The 12,564-nt window shown below is 35.9% G+C and overlaps 1 protein-coding gene across 9 annotated transcripts in view; it reads left to right on the top strand.

Moving 5' to 3' along the window:
• The window catches only part of CARMIL1 (capping protein regulator and myosin 1 linker 1), a 344,161-nt gene that overhangs the window by 272,457 nt on the left and 59,140 nt on the right, over nucleotides 1–12,564 (top strand). For all 9 annotated transcript variants that reach the window (XM_078000908.1, XM_078000907.1, XM_078000905.1 and 6 more), the window contains 3 exons: nucleotides 1,563–1,738; nucleotides 4,658–4,745; nucleotides 7,863–8,012. In XM_078000908.1, the coding sequence (XP_077857034.1) occupies nucleotides 1,563–1,738; nucleotides 4,658–4,745; nucleotides 7,863–8,012 (414 nt within the window). The remainder of the gene's footprint in view (nucleotides 1–1,562; nucleotides 1,739–4,657; nucleotides 4,746–7,862; nucleotides 8,013–12,564) is intronic.

Below are 12,564 nucleotides of genomic sequence, written 5' to 3'. Positions count from 1 at the left end.
TTGTTCGTATCAGGAGTGCCAGACTATTACTCCATCTAGAACAGAATGTGTTTATTTCAGTGTCAAAGAGGAAACTAATTTGCCTTAAACTGACTTACTTGCATCTCTTGCAGATGATTGGTATAGGAGCTTTCTTGGAAAATGTACTACTTCAGTGATTATTCAACCAGAGTTATAATGGGGACAGACCACTGTCAAAATAGGAAGGGCTTTTGGAAACTTCTCAAACAGCTGCCTCCCTCCTCTATTCCCCTGGTTTTCCATATGATCCTTGTAAACAGCGTGCTACTCTGCTGCTCATACTGCAGTGCAATGAGAAATTTTACTAGTGGATTGTGCTTTGCATTTTAATATGTGAGCAGATAAACCACTGTACTAGTCTTTCGATAATAGTGCTTCATTGGTCCTTATTCACACTGGACCAGTTAATAGAATCCAAGCCTCACTTTCAAAAACTGGGTTTCTTATCATTAACAACAGTCTTTGAAATCAGGTTAATAATAATGTCTCTGATATATTGAGCTTTTAATATCTGTGATACACTGAGCTCTTATTGTGTGCTAGACACTCTATGGAACACATTACACATGTAATATTATTTATCCTCAATAATCCTATAAGGTGAGAATGTTTTAATTGTCATTTTATGGGCAAGGAAAGTAAAATGGAGAGATCAGTAACTTTGTCCAATGTCACTCAGCTAGATTTCAAATTTAGATCTGACCTACACTGATGCCCTTTCCACACTTTCCAACCGTATCACCCATCTCAGACAAATCATTTAACTTCCCTTAGCTCACATTCTTCAACTGTAAAATGGTGATCACATGAATAGCTGCCCTTCCCATCTTCACAGATGTTGGAAGGATAAAATGTGCAGAACATTTTTCAAACTCTAAAGTGCTATATGAATGTCTTTCAACTGTTATTATTAATGCTGTCTATAAAGTGCTGTTGATGTTGTCTGTTATTTTTCATGTTGTTTATTGTTGTCATAATAATTAATATCTTACCTAACACTAAAGCTTTTCTTTTAAAAGAGTAAAATTGGCAGTAGTTTCTGTGATTTTTCTGCTACTGCTGTTTTGATAGAGCGATTGAATGGTTCACCCTAATTTGGGGTTTCTGTGATTTGTAGAATCTCAGAAGCATTCAAATATGATATATTTGCTAGGGTTGCCTGTGACTTTATTTTCTAGTACCAGGGAAAACAATTTCTTGTGGTAAGGGTGTGTATAAAGGCTTGATGTTTGTATTTTTTAATCTTCTCCTTAATAGCTTTTTGTTAAATACAGCTGACACACCATAACACTTCAGATGCCAGCGTGAAGCTTGCTTGGTTCTGCCAAGTGTCTGATTTAAAGTGATTACCAGAGATCAATGATCATCCAACAGTCACAAGTCACCCCGGGGCAGCTCAGAATTCTTGGTTGTGCTCTGGGACTCTGTCGTGCTCCTGTTCTCTGAGGGCTCCGTATCATATATTACCACCTTTCAGTTTTATGGCGGGCGTCTCTGGTGCAGTGTCATCATCTCTTCCCTTCACTTGTGCTGCATTGCAGGCGTTGCTTGAGTCCATGGTTGATGCTGCTGAGAATCTTTGTCCCAATGTGATGAAAAAAGCCCACATTCGACAAGACTTGATTCATGCCAGCACCGAAAAGATTTCTATTCCACGTACCTTTGTTAAAAATGTCCTGTTGGAGCAGTCTGGAATTGATATCCTTAACAAAATTAGGTAGGTTTATAATGTTAATAAACCTAGGAGCTGCAATTTCTGTAAACGCAGTTGAGGCAGCTGTAAAGAGGGTTATTGTTGGCTGTATCCATATATAATATGTTTAGGCATGTTTAATAGGCAGAAACTGTATATAAATATAACTGTGCATAAATGCATAGGTTTTATACATTTCCAAAATAAGATGATCACGTAAATGCCTGCATTACTTAAGGACATAGAATTATCTGCTCTGTTTAAGGGTTTTATGTTTAAGAGGGGGGTACATGTTTGTAATCCCTGTTTTCTGTTTCTGAAGTTTATCTTTCACCTTTATAAGTCACTAGCTTGAAGATTGAGATCAGTTTGCTTTTTACCACCATAAACTGTGAACAAATGCACAGCCTATAAATAGGCAGAGGCCCACTTTGACCTTAGCATGTTTTCCTTCTGGGTTATTTTGGTGGGTCTGTAATACTATGTGTGTATTAATGGTGTCTTTGCAGTGTTTACCTAGATTTCTGTTTGAAAAAGTTTGAAAAATATGACAAGATATAAATATTTAGAAGCTGTGATTACTGGCAAACTTTTCTGAATTTTTACATAGAGACTCTTGGTCCATCACCAATATTACATTACAGCTCAGCTAATTCTCATAATGTTTCTTAGTTGGGGAATCAGATGACTAAAAACTAAGTTCAGAAACATTTTTTAATTTTCCATTTTAACCATTTTTGAATATTGATAAAGATATGTAGATGTAGCAGAAATAATAGCTCCTGTCTATAGAGCTGGGGGTGGTACTAACACACAATGATATAGCTAAGTGACAGTCCATGAGAAAAATGAGTCAAAAACAAAACAAGCCCCAAATTATATTGTCGTTAACTAGATATCAAAGGCTGATGACTTTAAATCCAGATTATAGAACTTAGAGGATTTAGAAATTCTGCAAAAACTGAATAATCTCAGGTCTTGTTTTTGTTTGCTTGTTTGTTTGTTTTGTTTAACTAAAGCCCCTAAATCCTACTCAGCTGAATTGTAAGGCAATTGGAAGGACTTGAGAAATTTTAGAAAAGACTTATAGAGGGTTTATAGGACCCCATAGATTAGTGACCTTATAAACTCTAGCCCTTCACTAGGTGTGCTTACATTTTCTTATAACTGGTGGTTTCAGAATTTTTTTTTGTTGGAGATGCCTAAACATTAAGGAGAAAATAATATATTGGCTACTATTCTTTCATAATAATGGTTTCAGCCACAAATAGATCCTATTCTGATAGCTTTATTTGAGTATCAAATTCTGTCAAATATGATCATTTCCTTTGAAAACAGGCAGATTCTGAAAGTTGAACAGCAGTATAGAACACACATCAATGAATCAATTTTATGTCCATTAACTCCTTACTTGGCTTTTTATAATGCATTATACTGAACATTGATAGAAGGAAAATATTTACACCTACACATGCATGTATGTATACATTCATATAATATGCACGTTTGCGTGGGGAGGTTAAGTTGACTCTTTTCCTCTAAAAGCTTTGCAGACTGGAAGCTTAACCAGTAAGGAAGCATAGTATCCAATAGCAAAATAATAGAACGATCCTGAGATATTAAAAAATAATTGCGTTTTTAAGACTCTATCTTTTTTGGTGCTACAATTTGAAATAGATAAACCACTCCTACCCACTTTCAGAGAGAAGGAGAAGCTATTGAACCTATAGTTTTATGAGGACGTATAATTTCTAAACATGCCTAAAAAGAATCAGAGGAAGTACTTAAAACTAGATTTTCAGGTACCTCTGAGAATTTGGAGTGGGACCAGTAACTTGTATTTTTAATATGAGACCTGGGTGAATCTTGTATCGGTAGACACCTCTGGGGAATAGGAAAGTATCAGATAAAGCAAATAGCTAGTGATACCTTGTTTCAGGGGCAGAAATTAAACGTATTTTTTATCTTTAGCTTAAGATAATTTTTACTGTCAGTAAAAAGTACTTCTATTCAAAAATCTCCCTGGGCAGAGAAATTTCCATGCAAATTATTGCCTTTAGGTTGGCAAGATTTTTTCCGTGTTACACGAATATCTTTTCAACGTTAGCTTATGAGACAGTGTTGGAATATAGGTATGTATTTCTTTCACATATTTACCTTTAAATATATTGTGCTTAATGTACATTTGTACATATGTGCATTAAGATATTCAGACCGAGAACACACATAAAAGTGGAATTCTTGGGAATACCAAATTGCAAAAATGCAAACAAAAATACCAGCCATCTGACAGACTCTTAGTGGCTGGGTCTGTTTATTAGTAAAAACAACAAGCCACTTTCTGCTGTGTAGACAACTTTCTGAGGTCAGGCAACAGGCACCAGAACTGCAAATTTCAGTAACCTGTCTTCATAAAAGTTAAGGGTAGATGATTTTGTAAATATTCAAAGTAAGATGGTCAGTCAAAGCAGACGCAGTTACGGTATCATTTGATTGGTGAAAAGTTTTTTAAAAGGGTGAGTGATATGCATACTAAAGCAGTAACTAAGACTTAACAACCAGGCTAGACTTTCTTAATTTACTCCAGCCCAGGTTTGTTTTCCTTTATGTCAATGGATGAATTGTTCCTCACCACATGGTACATACGGTTCCCATTAACTTTGTCTTTATCCAGATGTTTTTCATTTCTACCATTAAATCTTGAGTTTTGAAATTGCAGAGGCAGGTTGAAATTGGTAAAGAAAGTCTATTACTTGTGTGTTTATGGCAGTGTTTAAGGTTTATTTTTGGAAATCCTTAGTCCTGTTCACACATTCTTATATTCTACTTTCAAAGACAGAAGTGGAATCACAATTGACCTTATCACTATAGCAGCAAGGATGGATGATTTTTCCCCCCTTGCACAAATTAAAATAATACTCTGTCCTTTTGATTTTCACATAGTGAAGTAAAGTTGACAGTGGCCTCCTTCCTGTCTGATCGAATTGTAGACGAAATCCTGGATGCACTCTCACATTGCCATCATAAACTGGTGAGTGCTGTGCACATCTTGAGCAGGACCTCCTGTTTCATCTCTGCTGTGATGCAAGATGACTTCCGGTGTGGGAATGTGATTTCTTTCACACTATTACAGCTTTATGGTTTGTGATCTTTATTTTCCTCCTTTCTCTTCTATGTTGCTTCTAGCCATTCTGGAGCATGTTAGAACTTCTCCAGAGAGAATGATATGGGAAAGCAGAACTGATTATATCCAGAAATCTTATTGTTCATTTATAATGAAGGTCAAAAGTTTGGGCAAGAAACGTTGAGACTGAGGTCTAAAATTAACATTTTAATGTATCTTTGCTCATTTGTTGCTGATATGATTATCTGATAATGGACTATTCTAAAAATATGGTAGAAAATAAAAATATTTGAATAAAGAAAGTGCAAGAACAAAATGGGCATAATTTAGTGATGGATAGTTGCTGACTGGCCAACAGGTGCCTTGGATATAACCAAGGTAAAAAAATATATATTTTCTTCATCTAGAGACTGGCACTGTCTCTAGAAAATGGCACTGGATTGTGCCTTTTTTTTTTTTTTATACTTTAAGTTCTAGGGTACATGTGCATAACGTGCAGGTTTGTTACATATGTATACTTGTGCCATGTTGGTGTGCTGCACCCATCAGCTCGTCAGCACCCATCAACTCGTCATTTACATCAGGTATAACTCCCAATGCAATCCCTCCCCCCTCCCCCCTCCCCGTGATAGGCCCCGGTGTGTGATGTTCCCCTTCCCGAGTCCAAGTGATCTCATTGTTCAGTTCCCACCTATGAGTGAGAACATGCGGTGTTTGGTTTTCTGTTCTTGCGATAGTTTGCTGAGAATGATGGTTTCCAGCTGCATCCATGTCCCTACAAAGGACACAAACTCATCCTTTTTTATGGCTGCATAGTATTCCATGGTGTATATGTGCCACATTTTCTTAATGCAGTCTGTCACTGATGGACATTTGGGTTGATTCCAAGTCTTTGCTATTGTGAATAGTGCCGCAATAAACATACGTGTGCATGTGTCTTTATAGCAGCATGATTAGGTAGGGGACTTTACTTCCAGTATCAGTGCATACGAAAAAATGTGTCAGAAACTCAATGTTTCGCAAACTTGAGGAAGTTCTCTGAAGTACAGATGAAGCTTTTATAACTGGTTATATCTTATGTCTCAATATGATGCAGTGGAAGTCTCCCAGGAAAGTTATAGCAATGTTTCCTTCAAGAAAAATAACTCTTCAATGTTTTCTTAACTGTGTGGGATGGAGATGCCAGTTTCATGGTATTGAATTATTGGTTGACACTAGAGAATCCTAAAATGGGAGGAGTAGCAACAGCTTCTTCTTCATGAAGCAGACAAAATGCATGTTTTTGAAAAATTCATTTGAGAAAAATGTGCGAGACTGCCTTCTAAAATCCGAAAGACAAGACACACATCTCTAATAGCACGATTCAAGTGCTGCCTGTGGACCAGAGGTGGCCCACTAATGGATGGTTCCCCAGAGGAAGCATCCAAAAACTTCTTGAGCTTCCAATATCAGTGCATATGAAAAAAATGTGTTTTTTCATTATAGCACCAAAAAAAGATAGAGTCTCCAAACACATGTTATTTTTCTGATTTTTCTTTTTATTGTATTTTAACAGTAAATTGTTTTGTGCTAAATTGGAAATATAAAAAACCAGTTTATCACCACATTGAATGTAAGAAACACTGTTTTCTATTTCCTGGCACAGTAAAGAGCTACATGATTGTTTAGAGCTCCTAATTCAGCCTTTTCTTTTTTGTAAGTAAATACAAACAAAAGCAATAGAGTATCCATTCATTCATTCGAGATGGGAGTCTTGCTCTGTCGCCCAGGCCGGAGTGCAGTGGTGCGATCTTGGCTCACTGCAACCTCCGCCCCTAGGTTCAAGCAATTCTCCTGCCTCAGCCTCCGGAGTAGCTGGGATGACAGGTGTGCACCACCACACCTGACTAATTTTTGTATTTTTAGTAGAGATGAGGTTTCACCATGTGAAATCCTTTCTTGATCTCCTGACCTCAAGTGATCCACCTGCCTCAGCCTCTCAAAGTGCTGGGATTACAGGTGCGAGCCACTGCACCTGGCCTAGAGCATCCTTTTAAAATAAGCTTTTTTTTAGAAAGTTTATTGATAACCCATAGCTCCAGGAATGGCCTTAAAATGCTTACTTATGACACAAATACTACTTATTATACTAACAGAAATCTTCATGTGAGAACTACACTGAAGGTTTGAATTTTTCACTTTTTTGCATTTGTTTTTTCTTAAAGAATTTACTCAGAAAGTATTGACTTTTTTAATTGAGAAAAAATTTGCTGAATGCACTTTTGGTTTGCACTTCATTTTAACATTAGTACTGCTGATTTAGATTGTAAGGAAAGAGATTAAGTCCCATATGAAGGAAATACTATCTTCAAAATGAAACCTTGTTTTCAATGACTTTCAGATACCATTTTCACTAACTTAAGTTTGTAACCGTTCTCAGAGTTTCCATAGACTTACCAACTGGTTTTCAGTGTTTCAGAATTAAATCAAAGTTTCTGGTGTCAGATCAGCTCAGCACTGAAGTTTATTAATTTCAGCTAAGTTTATTCTATCTCTTATTTAATTTGTTATGTTTACCTAAAGTGTAACACTGGAAATTAAGAAATCATATCAAATATGGTATTCATTATATGAAAACAATGAAAGCTAGCAGTAATTAAAATTTTGCTAGTAATTTCCTTCCTTTCATTCCTTTAAAAATAATGAAAGTTGGAATTGTTTTATTGCTCTCAGATACTTTTTAGTACTAGATATAGAAGGAAATTTCTTCAGAGGAAATATCAAAATTAATAAAAACACTACTAAGTTGTCTCTTCATTTACTAAAAGACATTTATAATTTATTGCTTAAAACACTCTGATTCCAAAGAAAGATAATAAAAGAGGTAAGTTACTGTACTGTTCATATATTAAGAATTGTCCTTATCACTTGTCAACATTGTGCTCCACTGCGCCATCTTGTGGAAGATGTCTTCAGAAATCCAGCTAACCAGCGCTTCTGGTCTCTGTGCTTTAATTTCTCCACATATGCGTCTTGACCTTCTAGGCTGACCATTTCAGCAGACGTGGCAAGACCCTTCCTCAACAAGAATCCTTAGAGATCGAGCTGACTGAGGAGAAGCCAGTTAAACGTTCCATCATCACAGTGGAGGAGCTAACAGAGATAGAGCGTTTGGAAGATCTGGATACCTGTATGGTAAGACACATCCTCTGGTGGCGCCGTTACCCTTTTCACTGGATTGTGCCATTTCTTTTTTTAAACAAATCTCAGTTTTTGAAATCAGACCAAATAAAACACTCTCCCCACCCCAGAGAATTCTTTCAGAAAAGTCCTAAAGAGGCCACTAATGAAGTGAATAAGCTGAAGCTTTAGCACCCGTCTAAGGCCTGGTATCCCTAGTGGGAAAATTCCTAATTAGGAAAAATAGATTAGGTAACTCTTAAAGGTTTTTGTGACAGGAAAATATCATCAGTTAAAATTATAAGTAACCCATTAAAAATGTGGAGAAAGACTTTTTCAAATAAAAAATATATATAGGGTGACTTTCTTGGTCTTACCGGTTTTCTTTTGTTACACAATTTTTTGACAAACCCTTAAATTTGGGCTTCCTGTTTAGATGAGGTTGTGTTTCGTTAACCTGATTTGATGTGCTTTAGAAGATCAAATGCACACCATAGTGTTTACCTAACTGTAGGTCTTAATTTCTTATCCATTTTCTAAATTTCATGTAACATATCCATCTGGCCCTACAACTAGAGTATGTAGGTCGTTAATACCTTTTCAGTCTGAGGAAAATTATATCTGAATCCTATTTCATTATTTTAAAATTTATATTAATCAGCATAGCTACTTCTCACTTTACCATGAAACAATTGTTTGTGTCTATAGCATCCTCTGTATTCAATATGTTTATGTTTTACAAAATGTTTGCTTTTTAATAATTCCTTATAATCTGAGGTGGTGGTGGTAAGACTAGATTTTGGTTACTTGTATGTCCAAATGTTTCTACATTAGCTTGTGTAGTAATTTTTAGATGAAACCATTGTTAAGAAACAGTACTTGTTTTAACTTTGAACACCAAGGATCTGATATGGCCGATATTACTTTCCTAGCTTAGGAGAGAATGTAGTGTGTTAAGAAGTTTACTTATTTATAAACCACTGTTACCGTGTTTTAAAGTCTGTGAATAAAATATTTGAGGGTTCTCCATGTAAAGTCCTGTCCTATACAAGGAGAATAGCAAAGAAAGCCTAATGTATAATCCAAGATTTCAAGCAACATCCTCATATCACTAAATAAAGCTGAAAAACAATTTTCTATATAATTATATAAAACTACACATATATTTAATCTGCGTGGAGGAAATTGTCAAGTTTTTAAAAACTTGGTTGTCCAGCTCATTATAAAATTTATATTTCATAAGTATTTTGAGTTTGTTTGCCTTTTGAGGCATTAGAAGTTGGACACTATGTTATAGGACAATTGTTCTGGAAAGCTCTTAGACTAGTCCTAAAAGAAAATAAATAATAGGAAATAGAGTTGAATTAAAAATTTGAAATTAATTCTGCATATCACGTTTCCTAATTTATTTGGTCATGTGTAAATTGGAAAAGGGTGAAGGAAAAAACAAGCTAGTAAAATGTATTTTATTGGGTTTATAGATGATGTGGTTTGGAATGAGGAAATGGTTATGAAAGACCGACTCAGCTACGGTAACGTTGGTTTTAAATGTGTAAGCTTTGTTTGGAAGTAAGTTTTGGTTTTTATTAATTTGGTTTAGTTTTGTGAAAGGAAGAAAAAGGTTTTTCTTTTCTTGTTTTGTTTTTGTTTTTTAAGTGAGTGAGTTGAGGGTAGAGGAAAGGAATAATTTTTTAAAATGCAGTTGGAAGACCACCCTCAGAACTTAAGGGACAGCCCTGCAGCAGGCACAGCCCCTGTGAGGCAGCTTCCATTGTAAAAACATTCATGTTGCCATGATGCCTAAAGAGGCAGGAGTAAATGCAGGTCTCTTTGAATTCAACTCTCAGGACAAGCCAAGTTAGGAGGGTAGACTTTATCTGGTTTAAAGGGCCAAGGAGATAAGCAGGGAGGGCAGTTCCTGAGATGAGCATGTGTTGAGTCCTGGGGTGAGGAGCAGGACCCTGGGTGTTGAGGGAGTGACAGAGAAACACGAGGCTGAGCTCTTCATCAAAAAAAGAATATATAGGTAGGCATGAGTTTTTAAGTCATGAAAGTAGCTTTTTTTCTAATAAATATTGTCTTCATTCATTATTCTAACTAGGCTAATAAGTTGTTAAGTAGTAGAAAACCAGAGTTAAATTTGCTGTTAGTGTAATGAAAAAGAATATTTTTTGTGCATAAAAAGTGCAAGTCTGGATTCTATACTATTGATAATGATTTCCTGTATACTTTCAGCCTAACCATCAATTCCAAGCCACCCAAAGACAGAACCATTCACATGGCAGCAGCTGCCCCAAGCGCAGGGATCCCTCTCCTAAAGGAAATCTAGGGTGGTACAAACTCATAGCTAATTTGGAAGGAGTAGAGCAATAGATTGGTCTTTTAATGCTTCCTTTCATTATCAAGGTAGCAAACCATTATTGTTTGTTATCGACATCCATTACCAGATATTTCAAGTTGTGACCCTCATATGATGCCATTGGGGGAAAAAATTTGCAGTCTATATTTCAAAGGGAGGTGCATGTAATTCGTGATGGTTTTCAAAATGAATGTATGCATTTTCCTTGGCAGCATTTCTATCTTAAGTGATCCAGAAAGTTAGGACTCAAGATTAACTGTTGTGTAAAAAACTATCAGAAGGGCAAGTACATAAGTACATGCATGCAACCTTTCCCTCATGGAATTAAAAAAAAAATTCTACCCTGGTGGGTAGAATTTGTGCCACAGATGGAGCTACAGCACTGTTGAATTTGATTGCTTTGGGAGATGTTGTAATTTTACTATTAGCAAAAATGTTTGTTTATAGCCCAAAGATGTGAAACTTTCCCTATGAATTCCAAAGGAACTTTGACACATCACCAACCTGCTATTCACAGATTTAAGTTTGTTCACAGATCCTGGCACTTTTTGTGCAGGATGGTCATAGCTACTAAACTCATTTCTTTAGGAAACTGGGCAGAGATTCTGGGAACCCCTTTTGTCCCCTGCCCCTGGATTTCTATCTTCATGTTTTCTTCCATTTCTCCCTGGTCCGAATGTCAATTCCATTTCAGTGCTTAAGTCTCTTTAAAAAACCAATAGTTGTAATTGCACTAGGGGAGGTTTAAGGGCATGTTAGGTATAGAAATTTATAGTAATTTGAGATTTAACGTTTACCTTCCTGGAGTTCGAAACGATAATCCATACGATTGATTTCTTTTAAAGAAGTTCATCACTTAGTCAACAACAATTAAACTTTTGCTTTGACTAAGCGAAGGCTGAAGTAAGAATGATTGAGTGATTTCTTGGGACCTGTAATCTACTGGAGGATAACTAAGCTAATCAAACTTAATTTTATAAAGTTAAAGAAAAAGGCTATTCTTTTTAAACCGAGTGTCAGAAAAGGGAATTTTGTTTGTTTCCAATAAGATAAATGATCTTTTTCTTTTAACTAGAAGAAACTAAGAGGTAATCTAGTTCAGGTGGTAGGACATAGTGGGGAGGAAGATAACACAAACTATTAAAATAACCTGCATTGTTTTTTAGCCTGTGTCTATTCTCTTAGTCCCGGAGAGTGTGATGTCTCCCTAACTGTAGGGCAGAAAATCAGATGGTTTAAAAAGCCTTCTTATTCATGTATTTAACACTTATGTAGTACCTGTGACGTGCAGGCACTATTCTGAGCTCTTTATCACTGTTAACCAGTTCAGTCTTCATAGAAACCTGAATAATAAGGTCTTATTAATACCTTCTGTTTAATAAATGAGGAGACTGAAGGAGAGAAAAGTTAGGTAAGTAACCTACGATTAACCACAGGCAGGCAGTTTGGTGCCAGAGTCTGCATTTAACCAGTCTGCTATAATGAGTTTGTGGATTTCATCTATGGTATTTCTTACCAAAGGATTAAAATTTGCATTCAATTTAGTTATACCACATTGATTTCTGTAATATAGGTACTTACTAGCCCCAGATGAAATGAACATGTGAACAGAAACACAAGTAAAAGGCTCAGTGTCGTATAACCATAATGGAAGCCTGTAGTTTTTAAACATTGTTGGAAACAACTGTGTCAAATATCCGCTGTGCTCAATTGTTATCCAGTTGTTAGAAATGAAGTTGCCCACTTTTGGCTTACCAGAAACCTCCTGAGCCTCTCTATGTGTTATTTTGTTGGTGACAATGATTAATTAGTTTTCCTATATGCTTCTTATCATTTCAGCCCACATGCTTTATATGTCATGCTGAAACGTGTATTTCTTTAGAATCTTTATTGTTCACAGACCATCTGTTCTTCTGCAGTCGGATGCTCTTAGAAAATCAGTATTCTGAGCCATATCTTTGAACTTTGGTGTCTTATTGGTCCTTGGGGTATTGAAGGATGCAGTTTTAGTTCTACTGATTAGTTATCTCTAAATATTTAATTTATCTCCATATATAGTATACCATATTTTTGAAGTTTGGGATTTAAGTAGTATGCCAAGTAAGTGAAGAGCCAGTGTCTGCTTCTTAGGCATAACTAGCTCACTAATTGTATGTAATTCTTTCAATTATTTTAATGAGCATCATACCAGTTTTAAATCAAAAGATA

The sequence above is a fragment of the Macaca mulatta genome, chromosome 4 (genome assembly GCF_049350105.2).
Source record: "Macaca mulatta isolate MMU2019108-1 chromosome 4, T2T-MMU8v2.0, whole genome shotgun sequence".
NCBI lineage: Eukaryota > Metazoa > Chordata > Mammalia > Primates > Cercopithecidae > Macaca > Macaca mulatta.
This window is presented reverse-complemented; position numbering and strand designations above follow the sequence as displayed.